Source organism: Phocoena phocoena, chromosome 2 (assembly GCF_963924675.1).
Source record: "Phocoena phocoena chromosome 2, mPhoPho1.1, whole genome shotgun sequence".
In the NCBI taxonomy this organism is placed as follows: Eukaryota; Metazoa; Chordata; class Mammalia; order Artiodactyla; family Phocoenidae; genus Phocoena; species Phocoena phocoena.
The window spans coordinates 78,333,278-78,358,858 of NC_089220.1; the positions used below are offsets into that span (position 1 = coordinate 78,333,278).

At 36.7% G+C, this 25,581-nt stretch overlaps 1 protein-coding gene across 1 annotated transcript in view; it reads right to left on the bottom strand.

The window, feature by feature from the left end:
* Positions 1 to 987: 987 nt before the first annotated feature.
* Positions 988 to 25,581, bottom strand: part of AQR (aquarius intron-binding spliceosomal factor) — a 100,449-nt gene continuing 75,855 nt past the window's right edge. The window contains exons 27-35 of the mRNA XM_065870888.1: positions 24,128 to 24,265; positions 19,976 to 20,047; positions 18,444 to 18,631; positions 17,571 to 17,742; positions 15,480 to 15,650; positions 12,395 to 12,480; positions 7,580 to 7,754; positions 4,165 to 4,278; positions 988 to 1,479 (exon numbers count right to left, since the gene is read on the bottom strand). Of these exons, the coding sequence (XP_065726960.1) occupies positions 1,165 to 1,479; positions 4,165 to 4,278; positions 7,580 to 7,754; positions 12,395 to 12,480; positions 15,480 to 15,650; positions 17,571 to 17,742; positions 18,444 to 18,631; positions 19,976 to 20,047; positions 24,128 to 24,265 (1,431 nt within the window). The 3' untranslated portion in view covers positions 988 to 1,164. The remainder of the gene's footprint in view (positions 1,480 to 4,164; positions 4,279 to 7,579; positions 7,755 to 12,394; positions 12,481 to 15,479; positions 15,651 to 17,570; positions 17,743 to 18,443; positions 18,632 to 19,975; positions 20,048 to 24,127; positions 24,266 to 25,581) is intronic.

Sequence of the window (25,581 nt, forward strand, 5' to 3'; positions counted from 1 at the left end):
CTCACTGATGTGAGGACGGCACAGTAATCTCAGTACAGCGCTTCTAAAACTACAAAGTGCGTTTGAATCACCTGGGGACTTTGCTGTAATGCAGATTGAGATTTAACAGATCTGGGGTACAGCCCAAACTTTTGCATTTCTAACAAATTTCAATGCAACACTGATGCTGCTGATTTGCAAACCACACCTGAGTAGCAAGGTCCTAGTACAGATGCCTTCCCAAATCTGGAGCACATTTTACCTTACCGTCTCCTTATGGCTGGTTATCTATCAAGAGAACTAAACAGGGCAGAAAACTCAGAAGCTCTGCATTGGAAGAAATCCATCCTGAATACAGGAATTAATTAAGTTCACTGATTTTCACTGCCCGGTCCCTGGACCTCTGTTCCTGCCCAAATGGATCTGCCAGATCCTTCTTGCTTAGATGAATGACAAATCTTGGCCCAGCCTCACCAGCCTTATCTGATATCATTCGGCCAGCAACTCAAACATTAATTGTGTAGCACCTGCAAAAATAAAAATGCAGGTTCCTAGGCTCTAACCCTGAGATTCTGATTCATTAGGCCTGGAGTGGCCCCCAAAATAAAGAGACATTCTAGGTGATTTTACACATTCTGAGATTTGGGGGAAGGAAATGCATGTCTTCTTTAATGGATCGGAGCAACTTATATCCTATGGTGTTGACGCCTTTCCATCAAGGAAGACAGCAAAGAAAGGAGGGATAGAAAGAAACATGACTTGAGCATCTTACATTATGGTAGAAGAAATAATTTCCTCCCCAATTTGGACACCTGCTTGAAGTCACTTGTAGTTAATTCCAGTATATTTTGTCCTTTTCTTTAGCGAAGTTCACTAAAAATGTGAACTATTACTCTGTAGAAAATTCTTTTAATGTAGGTATGATTATAGATATAGTTATTTAATAATCAAAATATCAAAGGAATGGTTATTTATTCTTCTGACTGAACAAATAAAGTTGGAGTTGTTCACACACATTCTTTTTTCATATATACCAGAAGACAAACATTGAGATCAGCTAACAAAAATAAGGACTGAATATTAATTAGTGCCATTAAAATGGCAGAAGAATATGTAAAATACAAAAGGTAACTTTACCTAGACTTCATAAATGAAATGTCCTCCCTAAGAAGGGCTACAGTTTGGCTACTTGGTTTCTCTGGGGGCGGATGTGGCATCTTGAGGGGTGTTATTCTCCGCTGGTACAGCTACAGGTTCTGCCACAGTAGCAGTGATCTCGGATTCAGTAGGGATGGCCTCTGAACTGGAACTGTCTCCTGTGTGACTAGGGATGGTCTCAGTCTGAGAGGCTGAGGTTTCTTGACTGGGGCTGGTATCTGTTAGACTAGGTACAATGTCAGCTTGAGCAGGTGTGGCCTCTTCTTCTGTTTCCAATTCTGTTTCCTGACTTTGAACTTCTTCACCTTCTTCTAGCATAGCAGGTGGTAGCTGTAATAAAGTCTAAAGAGAAAAAAAAAAAAAGAAAGAGAGAGAGAGGGAAGACATCAAAGAATCCAAATAAAAAGACACTGGCTTATAAACGTAAGTTCTCACATTATCTTCCTAATTGATACTGTCACTCTAGAATTCTCCAAAACACTGCTGGCCATGTTATATTACAGATGTAACAACTCTGATGATAATGGCCTAAGTTTTACTGACTCCATGGAATATGCCTGCCTAGATATCAGATAATAATGATGAGATCATATATTACATCCTCAGGGAGAAAAACAATATCAAAAGCTATTAAATTTTTTAGCAAAGGAATTTATTGTAACACTCTGGAAAAACAGTGGCTGATTAGGACTGACTGCCACACCAACTCAAGAAAGGACCGACTTCAATCAAGGGGCCCTGTGAGGGGTGAGAAGGAACCAAGCCTTGAGACAAGGCCATGGCAGGGAGAGAGCATCAGGGCACAAGGCTCCTTTCCCACTTAACCAGAACACTGGAGCAGCTCTATATGCCTGGCTTCCCTTTTACCCCATGGCGGTCTGGAGCTAAAGCTGGGCTTCTCTCTTCAGGAACTGTTTCTCTTGTTGGAAACTGAAAAAATTTTAAAGTAGTATTCACAATGGCAGCACAAAATGTGAAATACTTAGCAATAAAACTAACAACATATGTATAAAGCCTGTATGCTGAAAACTGCCAAACACTGAGGAGAGAATTCAAAGAAGACCTAAAGAAGTGGAGAGAGAGATCATATTCATGGAAAGAAGACTCACTATTGTTAAGATGTTAATTTCCCCAAATTGATCCTAAGCAGTAATACTCCAAAATCCTAATCAAAACCTCAACATGCTTTTTCTGGGGGTTGAAATAGACAAGCTGATTCTAAAATTTATACAGAAAAGCAAAGGAACTAGAACAGCCAAAACCATTTTGAAACATAACAAAACTGAAGGACTCACATTATCTAATTTCAAGATTTACAATAAAGAAACTCTAATAAAGGTAGTGTAGTAAAGGCAAAAAGGGAAGATGCAAAGATCAACAGAACAGAATAGAAAGCCCAGAAGTAGACTCTCACATACGTGGCCAATTGATTTTTCTACTAAAACAAGGTGAGATCCTAAAAGTTCTCAAAATAAGAAAAAAAAAAGTGTAACTCTGTGTGGTGAAGGATGTTAATCAGATTTATTTTGGTGATTGTTTTGCAATATATAGAAATAGCAAATCATTATTTTATACACCTGAAACTAAAATTATATCTCAATTTGAAAAACTGCTTTTTTAATCTCAAAAAAAAAAAATGACAAGGCAAGTCAACAGAGGGAAAAAATAGCCTTTTCAGGAAATGGTGCTGAAACAACTGGATATCCACACACAAATGAGTAAAATGTAACCTTACCTTGCACCATATAAAAAAAATTAACCCACAATGTACCATACCTCTAAATAGCAAATTAAACTATACAATTTCTAGAAGAAAACATTAGGGGAAAAAACCCCTGTAATTTTGGGTCAGGCTAAGTTCTTTTAGAACATAAAAAGCATGAATCACAAAAGAACAACTTGATACACTGGGACTTTGTCAAAATTTAAAACTGTTTTTTGAAAGACACTTAAAAATGAAAAAACAAGTCACAGACTAGGAGAAAATATTCATAAAACAAACATCTGAGGAGGAACTTGTAGTCAGAATAACTTTTAAAACTCTCAAAACTCAATAATACAACCCAAAAAAGTGAGTGAGAGGCCTAAACAGATACATCCTCAAAGATATGCAGATGGTAAATAATCACATGAAAAGATGTTCAATATCAATTGCTATTAGAGAAGTGCCAATTAAAACCACAATGAGACCATTACACACCTACTGGAATGCTAAAATAAAAAGACCAAACATAGTAAGTGTGTGTGAGCTCTCATACATTGCTGGTGGGAATATAAAATGGTACAACCACTTTGTAAGACAGGTGGGCAGTTTCTTAAAAGAAGTTGAATACATACTTACCATACTATCCAACCATTCCACTCCTAGAAATTTACCCGAGAGAAAGTATAAAGACTTGTAGGAGAACGTTCATAGTAGCTTTATTTGTAGCAGCCAAAATTGGAAACAACCCAAATGTCCATCAGTGGATGAATGGGTAAACTTGGTAATCTGTATAATGGATTACTTATTCAGCAATAAAAGGAAAAGGACTACTGATACATTCTGAAACATAAATGAATATCAAAATAATGCTGAATAAAAGTAGGAAAAAAGAGTACATGCTGTATGAGTCTATTTACATAAATGTCTAAAAAATGGCGACTAATCTATTGTGACATAAAGTAGATCCTTGGTTTCCTGGAGAAGGTGGAAAAGGAACTGGTGAGGGATGAGAGGGATTATCAAGGTGTACGTGGAAAACTTTTGGGGATAATGGATATGTTCATCATCTCGATTATGGTGATGGTTTCATGGATATATACAAATATCAGAACATATCAAACTGTATACTTTAGATATGTGGAATTTATTGTATGCCAAATTATATCTACAAAAGATGTTTTTAAAATATGGATGTTACATGAATAGTAATCTACTTTGGTTTAGCTGGTTTCCTGCAAGGAATCAAGTATGTTAAAGATTTATTCGGCAACAGAGAAGATTCTATAGCAAGAAAAATAAGAGTCAATTTTGAGAAAACTTACCTGATGATAATGATGTGTGGTCTGTATCAAATGCATATACATGTTGTATACAAAGTTTGCCATCTGGGGCATATTCTTTATTATCTGTACTTCATGAGATGGTCTCTCTCCATTCTAGAAGACGGCAAAAAGAAAGTTAAGTATAATCACTTATATGCGGAAATCTAAAATATGACACAAATGAACTTATCTACGAGACAGAAACAGACTCAGAGACATAGAGAACAGACTTGTGGTTGCCGGGGGTGTGGGGGTGGGAGGGTAAGGGAGGTATGGATTGGGAGTTTGGGATTAGCAGATGCAAACTATTATGTATAGAATGGATAAACAACAAGGTCCTACTGTATAGCACAGGGAGCTATATTCAATATCCTGTGATAAACCATAATGGAAAAGAGTATGAAAAAGAGTGTATATTTGTATAACTCAATCACTTCCTGTACATCAGAAACTAACGCAGCATTGTAAATCAACTATACATAAATAAAATAAATTAAAAAAAAAAGAAAAAGAAAGTTAAGTATAGAGTGAAAGACACTGAAAGCTAACACTTCAACAGAAGCCCATGTCTCCATCTTATGTATGAACACTATTTGACTATTAGGGTTTGGAGGAAATAAGAACAGGAAGAAGACATTAAGATGTAAGTGTTAGAGTCGAATAAGGATTTCATGAAGAGAAGTGATTCAATTTAAATTTAGAAAAGGCAGAGATGAGGAGAGAGCTAAGAGTCACTAGCTTTTAATATAATTTCAAGTTGGTAAGTAAATCATGAGTTTTGGTCTACTAACTAATGTAGAAGAATTCGTAAGACATAAGCAATCATTTGAATAGAAAAAAACCATCAACATGGTCTCAAGTAGTGGTCTCCAATACCACATATGCTCCAAAGGCAAGTCTCAAGGGTATTCACAAAGAAAATATTAAAATTATTCTTCCCATTTATGTTTTTCTAAAAAATAAGAAGCTATCATTTATTATTACTTAATATATAGACTGTTAGTCATGAGGGTTAATATTTGCCAGGTTTCTTTTTTCGGCCATGTCATGCTGCTGTGGGATCTTAGTTCCCCAACCAGGGATCAAACCTGTGCCCTCTGCTGTGGAAGCGTGGAGTCCTAACCACTGGACCGCCAGGGAATTCCGGCAAGATTTTTTTTTCTTTACTAATACAGTGTATGGTCAAAAATGTTGGCAAATAGTAGTTTAAGGTGTAAACTTTGTAGTACCCATCAGAACCATGTGGGGAAAGTGTTAAATAACAGAGGCCTGGGCTGTAGCCCCCCAGTGATTTCGATTCAGTAGGTCTGAGGGAGAACGAGGTGATTCTGATGCAGTAGCTTCTGACAACAACCCGAGAAACACCACTCTATCGGTGTAGGTAAAGTGGTAAAGCAAATGAAGAAAACAGAAAATGTGCACTTCTTCTAAACCATCTGAGAATAAAGATTAAGAACTTTCCTATTTAAAGTCATTGTAAAATTTTTATGAAGTCTCATCCTATCTTACTGTACCATTCAGAAAGTCATAGAGGTAAAAAACATATCAAGAAAGAGGATTTCACCTTAAAGTGACAAATTATTTAAAGCACATAAAGTTAGAAATATTTAGTACATTAAATAGCATTTCTCAGAATTAAGCAGGACAGCGGTATTGCACATAAGCAGGTGTTCTTTGGATGGTGGTCACTTTCTGTAATGGTCACAACTTCTGTGTGCAAAGACTGCCATGCTGTTACAACTATGGAATATTGCCTTTAAAGCATGGAAGTCTTTCTGTTTGTTTGTATTTGCATATTTTCTGGCGGCTTTGCTGGGAGCAGCCTCTCCTGAGATTCAGGGCTGCACAGTCCTCCTCACCCCTCACACTGTCTCCTGAGCAGAGGATGGGGAGATGCTCCCAGCCCTCAGCCCCCAGGGCTTGAGTCCATGGTACTGCCTAGAGCACCACTTTCCAAACCTTCTGTTCCTTGGTATTGCCTCCAGGTGTGTCTGCAGCCCTTGGCTAGGAAGCACCTGGAGAGTGTGTTAAACCTGAAGACACCTAGCCTCTGCCCCAGACCTCTCATCAGCAATGTGCCTGTTTAATAATAGGTCCACAAAAGATTGAGAACCTCATAGCTATAGGACTGTGTCCAGACCTCAGAGCCTGACACTCAAGGCTGCACATGGCCCCACCCCATTGTATCGTTCCATCCTTTCCCTTCTATTCCTCCACAGCAGCATTTCTTTTATTTAAAGGAAAAAAAAGCAATTAAAAAAAAGTTCTTAACATTATTACAAAATAAACACACAGAATTTAACTTTTTTTTTTTTTTTTAAAAGAGGGGTGGGTGGAATTCCCTGGCAGTCCAGTGGTTAGGACTCTATGCTCTCACTGCCGAGGGCCAGGGTTCAATCCCTGGTCAGGGAACTAAGATCCTGCAAGCCACACAAGTGAGGCCAAAAAATGAAAAAATAAAAAAAATTTTTTTTAAATAAAAAAAAGAGAGGTGGGGAAAAGAAATATACTGTGAACATTTAAGACAGTTTTATTTAAAATTCAATGGACCTCCAAGACATTTCATTAAATGAAAAACACAAAGCCCAAAAGTCTATAGTATGAGGACCTTCATGTAAGAAAGAAAACAACGTAAGAAAATAAAGTTACCTGCTCCTTTGTGCAAAAGTAAGGCTAAGCCAGAAACTGAAGAGATAATGTTACCTCTGGGAGCTGAGGGTGGGAAAGGGAAGAAAGAAGGGGAGATAGGAGATGGGTAGCAGGGATGAGGAGAGAGTGGCACTTCTGAGTTAAGTGTTTGTGCTATTCCCTGACACCTTCCCTCAGAATGCAAGCTTCTTGAGGGTTCTCCAAGCGTTAAACCAGTTATTACTCTGTTATCAAGTGATTAGTTAAGTTCTCCTTACAAAGCTGAAAAGAGGCAGTACAGTATGATGATGATTAACATGGACTCTGGAGTCAGGCTGTCTGGGTTTTTAAATCTTGGACTCTCCATCTACTCAGATGTGTGGCTTAACTACTTAACTTCTCGGATCCACAGTTTCCAACATATGGAAAGTGAGGTTAATAAGAAAACCTATTGAACAGGGCTGTTACTGAGAGGAAACGAGATAATGTATGTAATGTAACATTTATTGAGTACTCACCATGTAGCAGGCTATTAGCTTTGACATACATCATTTTATTTCCTATTAGTAACCTGTTCAATAGGTTTTATTAACCCCATTTCCCATATGTTGGAGACTGGATCAGAGAAGTTGCCTGATATGTGGTGAGTACTCAGTAAATGTTAGCTGGTGTTATTTTTACATAGAAAATCTTAATTCAGTTCCTTAGCGTAAGGAGCACTCTAAACCAGTGTTCAGATGATTTATGTGATGATGCTCTTTGCTAATGTGGTCACCTGTAGGCTTACCTTTCTACTGGTTGGGAAAGGTTCTGTTGGAATTATATGCAAATGAAGTGGGCGGGCTGTGAGCTGGCTGAAAGCTGGAGTTAGTTCAAAACAGTTTTGGAAGAGGGATACTCTGGCGAAGATATAAAGTCCAAGTCTGGCTCTAGACATGGCCACCACTAAGCGACGGACATCCCTTTGAGAAACAAATAGAATGAATTAAAACATATCAAGATTAGTAACATATTTATGTAGCCTTTTATTTTTAAAACATATTCCACTAAATATTCCTGTTAAGCTGTGGCAATAAAGAGTTAAGCTTCTTAAAAACTTAAGAGAATAAACATTAAGTTAATCAATGCTATGTAACTAGTTAACCAAGTAAGAAGTTAATGCTTTATTACCAACTTCTATGTTTTTTTTGCGGGGAGAGGGTGGGGAGAATCACAAAATAACCAATGACTGATTAAAAAGGTGTAAGTTGCTATACTAGTATTACGATACAGTTCGGTTGTCAGTTACCAATTTACTGTATCACCACCATTGAGTCAATTCAAACCAGCCCTTGCTCCATTTCACCTACCAAATTCCCATGCTCTGTCAAGGTTAATGGGTCAAATTTTACTTCCTAGATAACTCTTATCATACTGTTTTATACTTATTTATAATAATAATTACAAATACAAACAGAAATACAGTATGACGAATGATATAACATAATAATGCCATCTCTTATTCACACATTTACTCTAGTACCAACGCCCAATGGCTGGACTATACTAGGTCTCAGTGTTCACATAAGCAGTAATAAAAATGCCAAAATGCATGAGCCAGCTATACATGTAGCTGTCTATCTGATGAACGATAGCAGCTTTCTTTATCTTTCAGAAAGAATATGTTCTTAAAACTTTATCTGAATTTACTTGAATCAAATGAACTTATTTCCAAAACAGAAACAAACTTAGAGAATGAACTTATGGTTACCAGGGGGGAAGTGGGGTGGGGAGGGATAGATTGGGAGTTTGGGATTGACATGTACACACTGCTATATTTAAAACAGATAGCCAACAAGGACCATGTAAAAAAGAAAAAAAAAATTACAAAAGAGTGGCTATGTGTAAAAGGAAAAAAAAATATAAAAGAGTGGCTATGTAAGTTTAATTTCACTTCACCATTAGTTAGAATGTGTTTTAGTAAGAAAATATAGTTTTGGTTTCAAATACAGAGGACAGCTTGTTTTCTTGAGATGCTTAGATGGCTATTTAAATTTGCGAGTATTCTACAAAAGAGAAGACTTTCATGAATAATAATAAAATCTGGTACAGTCATCCCTAACTCCTGAAAGAAAGTGTTAAAGAGTGTTACAGAGGTCAAATGTTACAAAGATCATATAATAACCAGACAGAGAATCGGGAATTGGAATATTTATCAAATGGCTTTTCTTTGTCTCTGCATAATGCAAGATATTTGGGGAATATCTCTAATTCAGTCTCATTTTCTATTGTGTTTTACGGCCTTGATAAGAATCTAGTTTCCCTTATCAGGAGGGACTGTGCAACATCATATATAATAGCAGTTATGTTGAGGGGGTATCCCCACCTCCCAGCAACCCAAACTAAGAGAAGTTCATTTACGTATGAGGAGAAAGCGTACCCATTTGCAGTAGCTTTGAGGAATTTCTACATTTGTGACACCCTGGATTCACGAAGGAAATGTCACCTTCTAGGTCACTGCAGGCCAAATTGTTTTTACTTCCTCTACATCCCTTAGAAGCCCTAGGGGTCACGCTATAGGTGGGTGGTTCCAAAACTAGTAACTGGATGTACAATGCTGGAAATACTTAGCATGAGTTCTCACCTAAGTATTATAAACTTAATAAAAACACTGTTAAAACAATGTTGTCAGGGAAAAAGGTGGGGAGGGCATGGTGGAAGGAGGTGACCTAAGCCGTTGTTTTCATGGTAATCCCTGTATTATGATATTCAGTTCTCCCTTTCTCATCCAGAAGGCTCTGTCTCTAGGCAGAGCAGTGACAATGAACCTGTTCCTCTGAGGAACTTTTCCCTCCAGTCCTTAGTACTGTAGGACAGTTAAGTGGCTCTACTAAGCTCGATCTCCACTGTACATGAGGAGAGTTAGCCTAAAATCTTCTGCAGAATCAAATGTAGGTATTTTCCAAGGACATGTTTAATGTCTCCTCCACTGGATTCTAAGCTCCATGCGGACAGAGATAATGAATGTTAGATTTACTACTATATATCAAGAACCCATCACATTGCCAAATAATAGAAGGATCTGTGAACATCTGTTAAATGAATGAGCAAACACTATAAACATAACAAACTACCAGGGAAAAAAAGCAAAGGGTGGCAACATGAAAAGCCAGGGTTCCTTGGAGCTGTATCTTGAAACCAGGGCAATGAGAACTACCACCTTCTTTCACAGTCCCCAGAAGATGGCTGGACAGAAACAGCACTGTTAAACAACAAGCCATCACTCTGATAGAGCCCCTACAAGGAGACAACACAGGAAAGTTACAGTTTCACTGCTTTGCTCTGAACAAGTCACAAGCATTTCTATTTGTAGCTGGGCTATTCAAGTCAGTAGGGACAAGAACAATGAATGTTGGAAAAGGAACCAGAAATGTCTCACTACTCTAACTTCTAAACAGCTCCACAGTGTCCTAAAACAGGTCTCTGGAACTGACGCTCAATAGCCTGGCTCCTAAACAATCACCTGATTAGTCTAGCCTGGATGAAAAAAAGATGTGGGTAAAAGAAGAAAGGCAGGCACTTGGGAAAATGGCTTAGCAGTTTCTTAAAGGGTTAAACACAGAGTTACCATATGACCCAGCAATTCCACTCCAAGGTCTACACCCAAGAGAAAGGAAAACATACTTCCACACAAAACTTGTTCATGAATGTTCACAACAGCATTAGTCCTAATAGCCAAAAAGTAGAAACAACCCAAGTGTCCACCAACTGATGAATGGATAAATAAAAAGTAAAAAATTCACACAAAAATAATGAAATATTATTTAGCAATTAAAAGTAATGAAGTACTGACATATGCTACAACATGGATGAATCTTGAACACATTATGCTAAGTGATTTCATGTATATGAAGTGTCCAGAATAGGCAAATCTATAGACATATAGTAGAATAGTGGTTGCCAAGGGCTTAGGGGAGAGGGGAAGGGAGTAACTGCTGACAGGTATAGGGTGCTAAAAATGTTCTAAAATCGTGAAGATAGCTGCATAACTATGAATATACTAAAAATCACTGAACTGTACACTTAAAACAGGTGAATTGTATGGTGTGTGAATTATATCCCAATAAAGCTATTAGTAAAAAGAGAAATATGGAAGAAAGTAGGTTTCCTTGGTCTCTTGAAACACAAAATATTGTACTACTTCCTAGAAAAAGAAAGATATGAAAGATTGTATTTACAAACAAAAAATTCTATGAGGAGTTTGATAAAATTCTAGCTAAGATACCTAACCTATCTGGATAGTTGAACTGTAAATCATAGGTCAATTGACTTTTTCCCCTCTATGATTTAATAACACTACCACCACCACCAGCAGCCCCTGAAGAAGAAGGTAGACTTCCAAAAGGGAAGTTTGGCAAATACAAAGAAGACAAATTTAACTGGATAAAGAAAATTTAGATATGTAAGACAACAGTGAGATCAGGTTCTTTTTTAAGCCTTCATTTATAAGCATTTTATTATCATCATCTTTCTCTTTATTTTTTTTTAAGTTTCCAGAAGTCAGGTAAAAAACAGCATAGAAATAAAGTCATGGGAATGTGAAAAAGACAAAAAAAGCACTACAGAGTAAGAAAAAGGGAAGGGGAAGAAGCAGTATTCATGTATTCATACTGTGAGTTTGGGTAAGAGATTTTAATTATGTAAATCATAATGATACCCTATGCAGCAGCAGCTATAAATTTCAATGTGGAAATGAAACCGCTTTTTAGAAAAGTTAGTCTCCAAAACATGTTTGACACTTAAGTAAAAACACACTGTATTTTAGAATGCTATAGTATTGAAACAATTTCTTGAAACATTACATCTTTGTTTACTCTTACGTAAAAGTTATCGGTCTAATGGAACCTGATCACTCTGGGTTAAGCACCAAATAGATCTTGACTTAATGACAACATTATGAGAGCTTGCAGAATTTTCTTTTTATATCCATCAAATAAAATAATAAAATGAACTCTCCTTATAGTTTTGCTAGTAAGTCATATGAGATGAAGGTTTATATAAAACTAAATGGCTGCTTTGTAACAAGGAGGTATTATTCCCATAAATCTCCAGCACATAAATACATCACAATAAGTGATAAAGATATATTACTGTTCGTTTTGACAATTCTTAATACTGGGAGAACAAATGGTTCCTTTATCCTAACACTGAAGGTAAAAGACTGCGTAGGGAAAAGTGAGAAATCCTGTGCAATGCAAAGTTTACTCTTAGACTTTTTACCACTTTACCTCCTTTAATTTCTGACATTAAGTTTCAAACAGACATAGGAGATACATACATACATACATACATATATATATATATTATGATCAAATGCTATCTCTGACTGTTCCTGGAGAGTAAAAAAGTTAAAATTACTAAAACATTTAAGATTCAAAAAATTCAGAAGCAATGGCAATGATTAACTAACTATACAAAGAATATGATACTGCTACAGTCCAACAAAAAGCACCAAAATTAATTAAACTTTCAACATAAAATTTAAAACTACTTAGCCACAGAAGCTCAAAATTAAAGCATACAGTAAAGTTCAACACTATTATGAAAACGTTTCCTTACATACCTCAGATGGCCCACTGCCCTCGTTCGTACTAGAGAAAGAAGAATATAATCATTCTGTTGACCTTGAAATCTGTCAACGGTTGTCACCTGAGGCAAAAAAAAAGGGGGGAATATGGTATATTTTCAAAAGCAAAAACTCTAGAGAGATCATTTAAATAAAGTGCTAGAAATAAAAATCTTATCCTGGGCTTCCCTGGTGGCGCAGTGGTTGAGAGTCCGCCTGCCGATGCAGGGGACACGGGTTCGTGCCCCGGTCCGGGAAGATCCCACATGCCGCGGAGCGGCTGGGCCCGTGAGCCATGGCCGCTGGGCCTGCGCGTCTGGAGCCTGTGCTCCACAATGGGAGAGGCCACAGCGGTAAGAGGCCCGCGTACCGCAAAAAAAAAAAAAAAAAAAAAAAAATCTTATCCTTAAAATAATCAATCCCAAAAGAACATGACTATATACTTGGAATTGAAAGAACAAGTTAATGAACACTATGAAATAAACCATGGTAACCAGATTCGGCTATGTTCCTATGTTATTCACACTTATAGCACTCATCTTTAACTCTGCAGATACCTAAGTAACTATTATATTTGTGGAATTAAGAATCTTCCCCCTACTAGACTACTCAGCTCCATGAAAGCAGGGACTGTTGTTCAGCTAATTATATACCTGATATCCCAATTTGATGCCCAGCAACATTTTAAATGCACAATTTGATAAATTTTGACAATATATACTCCCAAATAACCACCACCACAATCACAATTTCCATGAGCTCAGTCCCTTTTGTCATCAAATCTGTATCCCCCAGCCCCAGGCAACCACTGATCAGCTTTCTGTCACAATAGATTATTTTGTTGCCAGTTCTAGAATTCCATAAAAATGGAATCATAAATTAGAAGTTCATACCTTTTTACTGGTGAATAGTATTCCACTGAACGAATATACTACAATTTGTTTATTCATTCCCTTGTTCACGGAATTTGGGTTGTTTCTAGTTTAGGGCTATTTTGAATAAAGCTGCAATGAATATTCATGTCCAAATATTTTTGTATAAATACATTTTTATTGCTCTTGGATAAATATCTGGGGGTAAAATTGCTGGACCATGTGGGTGTTTATAAGAAACTGTCAAACTGTTTTCCAAAGTTGCTGTACACACATTCACTAGCACTGTTCCAGTTCCAGAGTTCTAGTTGCTCCACATCCTTGCCAACATGTGGTATACTGTCAATCTTTATAATTTTAGCCAGTCTGTTGGATGTGTAGTGGTGCATCACTCTAGTTTTAATTGCATTTTCCCTGACAACTAGTGATGGTAAGCATTTTTTCATGTGCTTATTGTCCATTTGTATGCTGTCCAATTCATTTGCCAATTCTGTATTGCGTTGTCTATATTTTACAATGACTTTTATAGGAGTTCACATATTCTGGATATAGTCCTTTGCTCTTATGTATGGATATTACACCTGGAAATTCTGTTGTCATCCTGACCATGTGGAGAGCTTGTCTGAGAACTGGGCTCACAGATTGAGGACAGCAGAGCAGAAAGATGAAATGAACCTTGGTCTTTCATGACATCGTTGAGTCACACTGTAACCTAACCTGGAGCCACACTACTTTCATCTTCTTGTTATGAGAGAGAGTAACTTTCCTTATTGTTTAAGTTTTTCTATTACTCATAAATAAAAGGCCTCAGACACTGAGGTTCTTCTATTTCTAAACTTCCTATATTTCAAAGTTATTAGTTTCTCATTTTCACTCTCTATATCCCTTATGGGGTGTTCTACAGTGCCTGTTCCTCCCCATTCCTTTTAATTTTGTCTCCATTTCTTTGATTTTGTTTTGTTTTCCGCCAGTTCACATTTCATCTCTTCCTGGGTTCTTCAATTTCTCTGTTTTGTAGCCTTCCCTCACAGAAATGCATACTTCATTAAGTATCTTAAAATTCATACCCAAATATGCATTCAAAATTTTCATCTATTCTAGGCCAACATATTTTCTGGAGAATGTTATCTTGTCAATTAGTTTGTTCGGATGCTCTTTCCCTCATTTATAAATTGAGCTTGTGCTAGTTTCCTTTTCTCCTCTACTTTACCACTGATTAGGTGGGTTTCTCAGATTAGCTATGCATAAGAGGTTAGGTTAGGGTGAGCAGAACTTTCTTCTAAAGGCTCAGTGATTTTAACAACAGATGGTTCTCTTTTTCACTGTTACTATAGAGATGGTGTATTTTTTTCAAATATAGCTCATCTGTAGTCTTCTTTGAATCAGTGTGGAACCAGGAAGGCTTCTGCTCACCCCAATACCCATATCCATTGTTGAATAATAGGGATGTGGCTCTTATACTTCAAAGTATGCCACCACTTTCAGAAAGTGTGCTTTTGCTGGCACTTTCAAGACCCTAAATTCTCTTCCCATTTTTTCTTCTTGATCTTAGTCACATGTCCTTTCACGAAAAATGGAATTTGTTTTTTCTTCCTCCCATTTTTCTCTTACTTGTGGATGATTTCCAAGAAAAGGTAAAAGAGCTTTTATATAGCTATGTTCACAGCCAAAGTCCTAACTGCATCATTACTAATACTATATTTGTTTGTTATTCTTTCTAATTGACAAAATCAAGCATCTTCACTTTTATCTGTAATTACTCCATCATATCACATAAAGAAGTATAAAAAAAATCCTAAGGTCTGAATGTACTTTATGATTTTCCTTTATCCTCAAGAAAAAACACCCCCCTAAACACACACACAATAAGAAGCAGTACAAATTATACCTTTGTAAGACAAACAAAAGAAAAAAATGCTACAATTCCTATTTCACAATAGAAAGTTTCAGAAACATTTATTTCTGATTACTGTCAACAAAAATCTTCAATGTGATAGTTGAGACAGACGTTCACAGCAAACTAATAACCCTGTCAGATAGAATTGCCAGAGAATGATTTATAGAGTTCCTATCATTTCATTTTCTCACATATTTTAAAAGGAGATAGCAAAGAGACAAGGTAGAACAACATAAATAACTCATAATAAATATAAATCTTTCCGTCTTGCCAACAACATGAATAAGAGAACATATTATACTTGTAAAACTACCTTATTTGGTCTTCCAATCAATGGATTGCTCCCGCATCGTCTATTGATGATGTCACGAATAAGATGCTTTTGTCCATTATATGTTGTTAGAATGCTAATCTTGTCAGCAGGGTAACCAAGTAAGCACATGTACATAAAAAGTGCCACTACGTATTCTGCCTCTCCAAGATTCTGTAATGAAAACATTAATCAGATTGTGTATTTATTTCCCTTTATTGAAAAAACAGTTAACTAGCACAATTTGTTCATTTATCACACCTCAAGAAGTGAACAGTTAATATCTTGGACAAGTGAATACCTCTCATAAAACTGAGCAATAACTTATCCTAAATTAACAACGATAAATAAAAATAGAGTATGTGGTAATTACTTCCCTTTAACATTTGCAATATATTTGCAATACGTGGAACAATCATAAAAAAAAAGTCATCAACTTAAAGGCTTAATATTTCTGGGACCACAGCAATCACAATACAGATCAATAATATCCTGTTATAGTGTATTGCAACTATAGTTATGGAAAGAAATATTAACATAAAGAAGCAAGGTAACTATCTTAGCAGAAAATCCAGTCTAACATATACATCCAGCAGTACCGTAGTTGGCTCTCAATTTTTACACAATGCTTTTCCTTTTTCCTTCATACTTCTTAGTTTTTGTGTGTGTGTATTATGTTCGTTCTCTTACTAATGGTTGCCACCTCTACCAGACCACTTCAGATGGGAAGAGGATGTGGCCTCAAATTGATCATCCTGGCCTGCTGTGACCTTAGAGGGTCTAGGTAAAGATGGATGGGAAGGAGTTTAAGACCAAGACTTAAATACACTTGAGAGTGAGAAAGCATACACAAGGCTGCTTAGTCCAGTTCAACAGAGACTAAATTGAAAGTAACAGATGAGAGAAGAAAGTAAAATGAGAACATAAACATAACATGAAAATCAAAAAGGACAAGAAGCTGGATTTCATGTAAAGGCAACAGGAAAATTACAGGAAGACCTTCAGAAAAATCATTTGTATTCTGGTGACACACAGCTTCAGTTAACTCTTCATCTAAATTTTCTCGTTCTTTGGAAGACAGGAGCCACATGACTGTGTAAATCTTTCCATTTTCTATATTGATAACAAACTACATTTATCTAAGCATCAGCTAATATAGATAAAAGAACAAATCTTTTGGTGCATATGCTGCCAGATCTTTTTGTAGAGATTATCTGTACATATTTCTATATGTATGTTTTGCTTTTTAAAAAGCAAAATGGGATACTATAGATACACTTTGCAAGCTGATTTTTTCATTAATATAACATAAAAATTCTCCCTGTCAGTAAACCAAGTTATAATGTCACCCTTAGTGGCTATTAAGTATTATATGGAATAGGTAAAAGTGTAATTAAGGTTGTTTCTCCTTTCAAAAATAATTTGCAATAAAAAAAAGATGTGATGAACATTTTAGCATATAAGTCCTTGCAAATTTGTCCATTTTTTAAAGGATAAATTCCTATAAGTGAAAGTATTGCTTTTAATACATACTAACAATATGTTCACCAAATTACTTTCCTACGAGCATTGCATGAATATAGTTTCCCAAACCTAACCCAACAGAGGTGAAAATATATTCCAGTGATTTATACTTGCTACAAATCTATATCTTCTTCTGTGGATTGCATATTCTAGTCCTTATTGCATTTTTCTGTTGGGGGGTTGATTCTTTTATAAGTGATTTTAAAGAGTTCTATACACATCCAGACTTCAACCCATTGTTTTTTAAAGGCTGAAAATAAATTCTGCTCTCAATCGAGCAATATTTTTCTTTATGATTTTGGTAATGAGCTTAAAAAAGAACTTTCTTACCCCAACATTATATATTCATCATTATTTTCTTCTTTTTTAGTATGTTTATATACGTTTCTTTTCTTTGGTGTATATATCTTTAATCCATCTGAAATGGAAAATTGTGTGTTGTGTGTGAGGTGGAGATCTAACTTTGCTTTATTTAATGGTTTGTCCAAGTGGTTCAGTAATACTGATTTAGGTAATAATTCAGCCAGGAAAATGCAAAATAAACTTAAAAGTTTCCTATTTTTTTCTTACCTGATAAAAGTAAGGATTAGGCTCAGATTCTCCAACTCCCTGAAAATCTTCAACATTAATGAGCTGGAAGTCATAAAGCAAGCCGGCATTTGCTGTACTAAACTCAGGCAAGAGCTGCACGTGGGGTAAGTTTCCTAGATTCTTGTATCGCCAGTTGTAGAGGTTGCATAAGCTTTCAAAGACAAATCCCCCCAAAACAGGAAATATTAGCATTGCAAATCCCCTTTTAATATATATAAGGGGGTTTCTAAGGGATGGGCTCTTCCTGTTAATTTTCATATTATCCACATTGTGCTCTTTTTAACAATAATGCTTTTGCAACCTTTGTCTCCCTGTAAGTAACCAAATCAGAAGATTGATGATATTACAAGAAATGATAGCTCCATTACGTTCTCTGAGGTAAATGCTACCTTTATTCCTTAAGTAAAAACATCAGGGAAGAGTCTGCACAGTGAAAAAATTTTTGAGGTAACTATGAGAGGGGACCTGTACATTTCATGAACTAAGAATTAGTGTGTTCTCCTCTTGTTCACCTCTAGCTTTAGATTTCAAAATGATTATTAATCGTATATCTTTTGGGGGCATGAAAAAAAGGGAGGTGACAGTGAAAAGAAGCTCTTAGCTGAGAAGTCACTTAAATTAATCTCAATGAATAAAATGAAGGATATAATTTGGTCAATTCACACCCCATGCTGAAGGTAATAAAGGTACTTTCCAATTTGTAGATTTGTATCCAGGCAAGTTCCTGGATAACAGATAAGAGTCTATACAGAAGATGTTATCGAATACTTGGATCATCGAAATGATGTCCTTAAATAGAAATAATATCCTACCATCCACCCTCCCTGCCCCCTGTTGCCCTGTCTCCTTTACCTTGCTCTGGCCCTCCCTTGGGCATCGAGGTCCACAGTAGGAACTCCAACTCTGACAAAGCGAGTGAAGAGAGATTGCTCCATGTTTGAATACTTCTGGAAGGCCATGTTCTTAATGACTGGAGGTAACTGGTGATGATCACCAATCATAATCCAACGTTTTAGTCGGCTAAAACCATCCTGAGGATTCTAGAAATAAAAAGTGAGGAAATGGCAAAATACTCTAATATATTACCCTGTTAATCTCCAATTTATTGCACAAGATTCTTGCTATTCACAAGATGGCTTTAACAGCTTATTAATTCTTGCTCTTCCCCAGTTCCACAGAAAAAAATCTGGCAAATTTACAGAGCGACTTGTATGGGTACCACTGCTCTTGGCTGACAGTGTGTGAGGGAGGATGGAGGGATTGAGAGGCAAGCATGGAATTACCGTACTTTAATATGCAGGGTAACCCAAAGAGGTCTGGGAGACTTAGGTCATAATTAGGCAAAGGGTGCACAGAAAGAAACAGATGCCCAAGCCGGGAAATGGAAAGATGTCAAAGTAAATACCTTGTATCACAATTACGCCAAGAGCCAGTTTGCGAACCCCCCAAGGCAGTAGAAATTATACCTTCTTTAATTTCCTACACTGATACTTCAGTTTCCTACTCTGTCTCCTTGTTCCTTGTAACATATTCTGATAAAATACAAGTCCCAAATAACTTGGCTTTATAAAACAATTTTCGGAACCCAATTTATCTATAAATTAGAGTAGCCTCTATTCTTCAATTAGGAATTCCACATTTTGTTTTTTATGCTCCATAGTAAAGACTATTGTAAAATAAGAAAACATTCTTAAATATCATTTTTCTAAAAAAATTCAGGCACAAAATAAAGAAAAGCCATGTACCCAGGGATCAAAAACAATTCCAGAAACAACTCTAAATAAAAGAAATGAAAAAGAAGCTCATCTTCCCTCCAAACTGCCTAACAATGTAATTTTCTTGATTAAAATTACTAAGTCTTTTTAAAACTTAGAGATAAACTATGAATTTTTAAATAGTGCTCCCAAACAATACAAACTACTCAATAACCAGTGAATAGATTAAAATAGAATACCAAACATAATGAAGTTAAGGAGAACACATAATCATAGCATTAGCACCCCCAAACTGGGTAGTTTTCTGATGCTACCCCCCAGAATTCTTAAAACTTTACTTTTTTAAAAATAAATCTATTTTTGGCTGTGTTGGGTCTTCGTTGCTGCATGCGGGCTTTCTCTAGCTGCAGTTGCAGCAAGCAGGGGCTACTCTTCATTGTGGTATGCGGGCTTCTCATTGTGGTGGCTTCTCTTGTTGCAGAGCACGGGCTCTAGGTGCACAGGCTTCAGTAGTTGTGCCACACGGGCTTAGTTGCTCCGTGGCATGTGGGATCTTCCCGGATCAGGGCTCGAACCCGTGTCCCCTGCATTGGCAGGTGGATTCTTAACCACTGTGCCACCAGGGAAGCCCAAAACTCTACGTTCTTTGTCTCAATCTCAGTATCTTACCTGTAGAAGAAGAGGTATAAAAGTTTCTATCTCCAGAATCTGAGCAGCCTCTTCCATTAAAATGTTGTCATACTGAGAAAGGGAGAAAAAAGAAAGCTTGTCAAAAAGAGAGCTTGAAAGCCAAACAGCTACCACCATGACCGTAATAAGCATCCCCAAACCCCTCAAATAGTTCAGATCAAAATAACAACAAATTATTCAAACAGAAAGTTCATGATCTTCTTTACCATTATGCTACTGCTTCTCCAATTCAAGTCTTTAACTTTAAGGAAGTGCCCTAAACATACAACTCTACATTAAGGAAGCCTCGTTTATCATTTCTTGGATTGAGATTATCAATTTAGTTATTTTCAGTTCAGTTTTGAAGTTCTATATAAGCAAGAATCAACCTATGATTATATATGAGGTCATTTCCATTGGTACTCCTATCCTAGGTAGTATTTTGCAGTAATGTTTTTCCCTTATGAATCCTACTTGGTACTCAACAATCTCCTTTTGTTCCCCACCCCCGGCATTCAATCCATCACCAAAGCATGTCAATTTTACCTTCAAAACTCCCTCTAGAATCTATTTGTTTTTCTACATTTCTACTACCACTGCCACTCTAATCCAGGCTGCTACTCTGACTACTGCCAGCAATCTCTTTACTAGTCCCTCTCCTTCCTCTCTTGCCTCCCCTAAACCACTCATATAACAAGTCATCACATGACGTCACCTGGTTTCTAACCCTTCATTGGTTTCCATCTGTCCTAGGAAAAAAGGACCCTTAATGTGGACTGTAAGAGATGTGTTAACTAGGGCCTGTATTCAATCTGGCCCCTGCCTTCCTCTCATACTTTACATGTCACCTTCCTCCTTACTCACTAAGCTTCAACTACATTGACCTATTTCATTTTTCTCAGAAATGGTAAAACCATTCATGCCTCAGGCTCTCTGAACATGCTATTTTCTCTTCACTTTTTGTCTGCTTGGCTCTTTCTCATTTTTAAAGTATCAGCTTAAAACCCACTTTATCCAGGCCTTCTCTGACCTCTCAATCTAAAATGGGTTTCACAGTACTCTGTGCCTTTGTCTCATAGCACATCACAATTTATAATTCTATCTGTATATTTATGTACTTGTTTGATGCCTGAATCTTCCCTCTAGCCCAGTTTCCAGGAATGTTAGGCACTGCACATTTGTAAAATAATGAAAAGTCTTTCTCCAACCTAAGGAAATTTCATTCTTTCTTTCATGTAGCTCTTCTTCTATGTGCCCAGTTTTCTTCTAGATTTATTCCCAACAGGTTTTATCTTTTCCCTTCCACTTCTAATTCTGATTGCTACTTATGATAATATGATATCCTATTCCTTGCTTTATCGGTAAAATACTTTCTTTGAGACTTTCACTAAGTCCAATTAGAGTTCCTTTGTTTTCTATTTTCAAAATTTTCTCCCCTTATTTTGTTTTCCAAGGAAGTGGAAGGTAGGGGGAGAATATTTGCTCTTAATACTTAATTAACTCTTTTTTTTTTTTTTTTGCGTGGTATGCGGGCCTCTCACTGTTGTGGCCTCTCCCGTTGCGGAGCGCAGGCTCAGCGGCCATGGCTCACGGGCCCAGCTGCTCTGCAGCATGTGGGATCTTCCCGGACCGGGGCACGAACCCGTGTCCCCTGCATTGGCAGGCGGACTCTCAACCACTGCGCCACCAGGGAAGCCCCTAATTAACTCTTTTAAACTAACTGTGTTCATATATCCTCTAATTTCTGTGCTACTCATTTTACCAAAATATGCTTATATTTGTTCAAAACTGGTAGCTGAGCTGGATTTCCACTGTACATGATAAAGTTAAGTTTCAGTTCTGCACTGTTTCTATCGAAACTACCTGAAAGTTTTAGGCATGTGGATGGGTGTCTTCTCTAGCTCTATCTAATGCTAAATTTCCCTATTACAATGATTAATTAGGTCATCCTGGTAGGAACCTAGGAGAAGGAGGGGTTCAAAAAGCCATGTTTTCTCATAAGTTCCCACGTGGACTCTGAAGGTGATAGACACAATATGGAAAACAGAGTGGAAGCAGCTCAAAGACAACAGCTTAAAGAGCCTCTTTCCTGAGAAATAATTCTGCAAATCTAATGTGATTTAACTTATAAAAACATATCAGGCTTCCCTGGTGGCGCAGTGGTTGAGAGTCTGCCTGCCGATGCAGGGGACACGGGTTTGTGCCCCGGTCCGGGAAGATCCCACATGCTGCAGAGCGCCTGGGCCCGTGAGCCATGGCCGCTGAGCCTGCGTGTCTGGAGCCTGTGCTCCGCGACGGGAGAGGCCACAACAGTGAGAGGCCCGCGTACCACAAAAAAACCCAAAAAACATATCTATAAAAAATAAAATAAAATAATAAAAATTCTCTGCACCAGATACATTTCATAAGTAACTAACACCCTAGAATGTTTACTGAGAAGCTGTCTTTGCTTAAACTTGGATGATTAATGAATAGGTTTTATGGGAATTTACTGTGGCTCTGCTTTGAAAATTAAAAAAAGATTTCTAATTAAAAAAAACATATCTATAGATTCTGTTAAAAAGGAGATTTTAATCACAAAGTAAAATTATGAAACAACTATACTGGGTGTTTTAAGGAAGGAAAAGAGTACACAAATGTGCTTGCATGTCTCTTTGGGGACAGCACAGAATCAAAATATATGCCTAATGGAAATTTAACATTCTTTATTGATATAAATGAAAGGTCAAAGGAAATACTAGAAGAGTTGAAAGATTAATTAGAGCGTAACAGGGGAGTAGGGGACTGCCTTTTTTTAACGTTAAGTAGAGCTACAAAGTTTTTAAGCTCTTACATCAGATGCATGTGTTAGTTTGATAAAAATAAAATTTCAAAATTAAAAACATAAAAGATGTAAGGGATACTATCAGCACTCATGTTAACTATCTTTAGATGTATATAGCACAATGTAAGAAAATGATCAGTGGAAATGTGATAAGCTACAAGTAATGTTTTGTAGAATATGCATGTGAACAACTGCATGAAATGCTCTATTTAGACTGCATCATTTCCCTGTATTATTAAACTGATAATAATTTAATATCAATCCAAAGTATATTTTATGTGTCAGCCCCAAGAAAAATATATTTAGGTGAAAAATTCTCACTAATATGCAAAAGGTAAGTTCACACCACTAGGTAAGTTCACAGTACCTTTTAATAAATTATCATATTTGTCCTACCTTGCAACTGAGGAAACTTTCATCCAAGATAACAATAATTCTATCACCTTGAATTTATTTAGCACTTATCTTCCAGTGAGCTCATAACATTTAAAAATTGTCAGTTATTTTCATCAACAACAAATGCTTGTGCTAACTTTAAATTCAAACCAGTACACAAACACTATAACTAATGACAGAAAAAAGAGTTGCAGGGAAGTTAAATGATGTGCATTAAAATCAGAGTTTAGTCAGTATCAATAGCAAAGTCACGAAGTGTCTGCAAATTCAAATTTACTGCTCAATGATTACATTCCATTTCAACTGAGTAACAAGTAACAGGCTGTCTTGCCCTTTAGCTCTCCAGTCCTTATCTTAAGATGAAGTCATTTAAATATCTCCTTTGACAGTATAAATAACTGTATTACACATCCTCACATAGATGGCTTTTTATTTACTGAATGAACAAATAACTGGGAGTGGATGTGTGCTTAAAAGGTAAACAAGTGTACAGATTTCTAATAGGTGAAAAACGTTGTCAAATATTATTTGTATAAAGCTTTTACTTCTGTTTGGAGATTTTTTTAAACATAGTGAAAATAAATTAATGTACCTTAACAAGTATTAGAAGTTAGTTAGACAATCATGTGGTTATAATGTTACTTAAAGGACATATGTCTGATAACTAAATTTAGAAAAATTAAATTTAGAGTTTACTAATCATATAAACATGGGAGGTTATCATCACTTTTAAAAGAGACATTTTAAAGTAATTATAAATGCAAACTTCAGTGAGAAGCAGATGTCCAAGGGAAATGGCCTAGGGAAGGGAAGGGAAGGGGAGGGGAAGGGAGGGGAGAGAAGGGGAGGGGCGGGGGAGGGAGAGGGGTGGGGAAGGGAAGAGAACTAAAAGCTGCATAGATGAATTAAGGAACTAAAATATAAGTCTTTACCTTGAAGCCTAACTTGACTAAATCATGTCGTTTTAAGGCAGCATGAGTACAGGTCATAGCAATGATTTTGGCTTCTTTCACCAAAAGGTATTTAGATCTGTCTAGTCCACTTCGAAGCAGTTCGGAGGCTCTAAACTCCTATGGAAGTGGGAGAACAATGAGATATTATTTTAGGAAAATAAACAGCTCATGCATACATTCATACAATCCAGTTTATGAGACAATATGAGAAATTAATATAAATATCTCATAAACTAAGCCTAAAGAATCATAATTCTGTCCATAATTAATAAGGTACTAATGAGTTCAAATAACTGACAGTCAAGCTACAATTTGGACTGTTTTTTTTGGTGTAAGATAAAATATTTACAGTATCAACAAAAATACTGAATAAAATATCCATCACCATTGTGTCTATATTACTCAAGGTCTCTCCAGGAAAACAGAAACTACTTCAAGCATTCATAACAAAGGGAATTTATTGCAGGGAGCTCGTTATACAGATGATGGAGGAGCAGAAAAGCCAACCAGGGAATGGCGAAGTAAGCCAGAGACTGGCAACAGCAGGAAATTATGACCATTCCTAGGCTAGGAAGGATAATGAGGAGGAAGTGCTATCAGAGCCCAGCAACTGGGGTACCAGAATAAGCTGGAACTGCAGTGGGCCAGGCCAGCAGAAACTGGAGCCATGGAAGAGACGAAACCTCAGGCCGAGAGAGCTGGTGCAGAAATATCCTGGCTTCTCTCTTTATTCTATTTTTGCCACATTTCTCATTGGCTAAACCCAGACAAAAGTCAGCTGACATGAGAGGCTGGGAAATTAAAACTCCAAGGACCAGTCTCAGCCCTGACCATGGCTGAGGATCCCCATAGAGGAGAGGAGGGGAATGGACAGCAGATGGACGTGAGGAGCAAACAAGCCGGTGCAGAGCACCTAATATCAAGTTTTATCACATTGGAACATTATATCATACTTACTTCAGACTTTTAAACATTTTTTTTTGTTTTTTAAAAAATAATTAAAGCATCACAGGTACAGGTGGAGGTATCCTGTATATATCCTTCTTCCCACTCTCTCCCCAGGCCGCTACTAGAAATTATATGTTTTTATCCTTTTACATTCTATTTATGTAATCATAAACATACTATAATACTTTTTTGCAGGTTTTAAAATTTTATTTATCATTATCATACTACATATGTATATACATTATTTATTTATTATTCTGTACCTACCATCCATCCATCTCTATCCACCTAACTCACACAATACATCAGTGTTTACTGAACATCTATTACGTGCCAGATATTGTTGTAGGAAGTAGGGATAAAATCATATCTAAAAGGTACAAAGACTAAAAAAGACACAGTCTTTGCCCTTTTTATATGAAGTAATCCTAAATGTTCTTACTGAGGAATCTGAGCCTGAATGCGATCCTTTTACAGCACTGCTA